Source organism: Gossypium hirsutum, chromosome A13 (genome assembly GCF_007990345.1).
Source record: "Gossypium hirsutum isolate 1008001.06 chromosome A13, Gossypium_hirsutum_v2.1, whole genome shotgun sequence".
NCBI lineage: Eukaryota > Viridiplantae > Streptophyta > Magnoliopsida > Malvales > Malvaceae > Gossypium > Gossypium hirsutum.
In genome coordinates this window covers 80,438,982-80,442,189 of record NC_053436.1, presented here as the reverse complement: position 1 = coordinate 80,442,189, position 3,208 = coordinate 80,438,982, and the positions used below count along the sequence as shown (strand labels likewise).

The window sequence follows — 3,208 nt, the reverse complement described above, 5'->3', positions numbered from 1 at the left end:
TTAGTTTTGACATAATTAAGAGATTTCTAATCTTAATTTGAAGCTTCGTTAAAGAATTCTTGAGTTTTAATGAATTTTCAAAAAATAGCCATAATTTTTTTTGAAAAAGTCGATACCATGAATTGAGTAGTTTTGTGTAGTTTAAAGGTTGGGAATTAGTCTTTGACAAATAATTAGATGAATGAAACTCGTTTTAGGTGAAAAGATTAAGTTTAGATCAATATATTTGGATTTCAAGTTGGTCATGTCAAAGGTTTCGGCTACATGAGAACATAGCTTAGGCTTAACCATTTGTCGTTTTAGCACCAACTTCAGATCTTCATCTTGCAACTCCCGAATTCGTTGAAAGAATATTGGTTTTGCCTTTAATTCGGCTAACACAAAACCATCTTCATTAACAAACAAATGAGCATTTAATGCCCCAAAAGCAAATAATGACGATTTCCGACTAAGTGCATCTGCCACTACATTTACCTTACCCGGATGATAATCAATGACAAGATCGTAATCTTTCAATAGATCTAACCATCGCCTCTGTCTCAAGTTCAGCTCTTTCTGCGACATTAAATATTTCAAACTTTTATAGTCTGTATACACATAACATTTCTCCCCATATAGGTAGTGTCTTTAAATTTTTAGAGCAAATACTATAGCACCTAGCTCAAGATCATGTGTAGGTTAGTTTCTCTCATGTGGTTTCAACTGCCGAGAAGCATATGCTACAAATTTTCCTGACTGCATCAGTACACAACCTAAACCATTCAGAGAGGCATCACTATATACTACATACGACACATCTGATTCAGGCTGAGTCAACACTAGGGCCTCTGTCAACCTTTTCTTTAACTGATCAAAACTTCGTTGGCATTCTTCTGACCATACAAATCCAACATTCTTTTATAGTAACCGGATCATCGGTAAAGAAATCATTGAAAAATCCTTCACAAATCGATGGTAGTAACCAGCTAACCTAAAAAAACTTCGCACTTCTGTAACATTCTTTGGAGTTTTCCAATTAATCACTGTTGACACTTTGCTCGGATCTACTCGTATACCATTAGCGGACACAATGTGACCCAAGAATCCCACTTCATGAAGCCAAAATTCACATTTGCTGAATTTTGCATATAGTTGTTTTTCCCTCAAAATCTGCAGTACAATTCTCAAGTGCTGAGCATGCTCAGATTCTGTCCTTGAATAGATCAGTATATCGTCAATAAATACAACCACAAATCTATCCAGGTAGGAATGAAAAATTCGATTCATTAAATCCATAAAAGCAGCAGGAGCATTCGTCAAACCAAATGGTATAACTAAAAACTCATAGTGACCATACCGAGTTCTAAAAGTTGTTTTGGGTACATCACATTCCTTTACCTTTAACTAATAATACCCAGATCTGAGATCTATTTTCGAAAACACCGCAACATCCTTAAGCTGATCAAATAAATCATCAATACGAGGCAAAGGATATTTATTTTTAATCGTTACCTTATTCAACTGTCTGTAATCTATAAATAGACTCAATGAACCATCCTTCTTTTTCACAAATAAGACAGGTGCACCCCATGGCGACATACTCGGTCTGATAAACCCTTTGTCCAACAACTCTTGCAACTGTGTCTTCAATTCTTTTAATTCAGCTGGAGCCATTCTATACTGTGTCATTGATATGGGAGCTGTTCCTGGAATCACATCTATCACAAACTCAACCTCTCTATCGGGTGGTAAACCTGGTAATTCTTCAGAAAATACATCCATGAATTCATTCACAACAGATAATTGCTCTAACTTTGATTCAGAACTTCGAGTATCAAGAATATAGGCTAAATAAGCCTCATTTCCTTTACGCAACAATTTCCGAGCAGAAATAGATGAAATCATTTTAACAATATCATCCAAATTTCTAGACTCAACCAAAATAATATCTCCTGTCTGACATTTCAAACTAATTCGTTTTTCTCGACAATTCACTACCATATTATGTTTCATTAACCAATCCATGCCCAAGATAATATCAAATTCCCAAAAGGGTAGCAGCATCAAATCAGCAAGGAAATCACAGCCCTTAACTTTCAGTGGATAGTTATGACATATTAAATTAACTACCACAGTTTGGCCTAACAGATTTGTAACTTGTACATCATAATCAGTAGACTTAGCAAACAAATTCTTTTCAGATGCTAACATAGTACAAATATATGAATGTGTAGATCCAGGGTCTATTAAAGCATACACAGGAACATCATAAAGATAGAAAGTACCAGAAATTACGTTTGGAACTGTCACTTCTTCTCTTGCTCGAATGGCATAAGTACGAGCGGGGGCCCTAACTTCTGATCGACTAGCAGTATCCTTCATACCAGAACGAGTAGACTCGGTAGCATTACTCTGACCAGAGCGTCTTCTTTTTTTAGAAGGAGTTTTCTGTTTCTCCTTCTGTTCCACTTCTTCTACTTGTAATTAGGGACAATCACGAAAAAAGTGATCTGTGACCCCACATTTATAACAAGCCCCCAACTTACTTCTACATTCACCGGGGTGACTTTTTCCACAATGTTGGCACTTAGGCCTTTGGGTATTTTGTACACTACCTACACTAACAGTAGGTCTGTCAGATGCCTTATAATCAGATTGTCTTGGTCTACTCTTTCCCGATCTTTCCGGTGCTGAAGTGATTCGACTAAATTCCTCTTTAGATTTCTTCATTGGTAAAGCTGAAAATGACTTAGATGCACTTCTTTTGAAAGATTCTTTACTTCTTTTATCTCGTTGCATCTTTCTATTATACACTTCTTCAAGTTTCTAAGAACGATCTGATAAAACAACAAATTCCCGTATCTCAGTGCCCCCTATCATCATTCTAATCTCATCATTAAGCCCTTATTCGAATCTAATACACATTTCTTCCTCAGTGGGTACGATATCTCGAGCATATTTACTCAGATAAACAAATTCTCTTTCATATTCAGCCACTGACTTGTTTCATTGTCGCAAGTCGAGAAATTCTCTTTTCTTCTTATCCAGATATCTTCTACCGACATATTTCTTCTTAAATTCATTTTGGAAATATTCCCAAGTGATCTTCTCAGCCGGTACTACAGCTTCTATGATTTCCCACCAGTTATAAGCTTCTTCTTTCAGTAATGACACATCACATACTAAGTAATCATCTGGTAAGCACGACATTTGCTTAAACACCTTCATT

General features: G+C 36.1%; 1 protein-coding gene across 1 annotated transcript; it reads right to left on the bottom strand.

The window, feature by feature from the left end:
• Positions 1–319: 319 nt before the first annotated feature.
• Positions 320–2,778, bottom strand: LOC107894530 (uncharacterized). Its single transcript, XM_016819795.2, has 4 exons — positions 2,526–2,778; positions 2,265–2,453; positions 1,661–2,183; positions 320–389 (listed from the first exon to the last, which is right to left on the bottom strand). Exons 1-4 carry the CDS (start codon positions 2,776–2,778, stop codon positions 320–322), a joined length of 1,035 nt encoding a protein of 344 aa, XP_016675284.2.
• Positions 2,779–3,208: the final 430 nt, after the last annotated feature.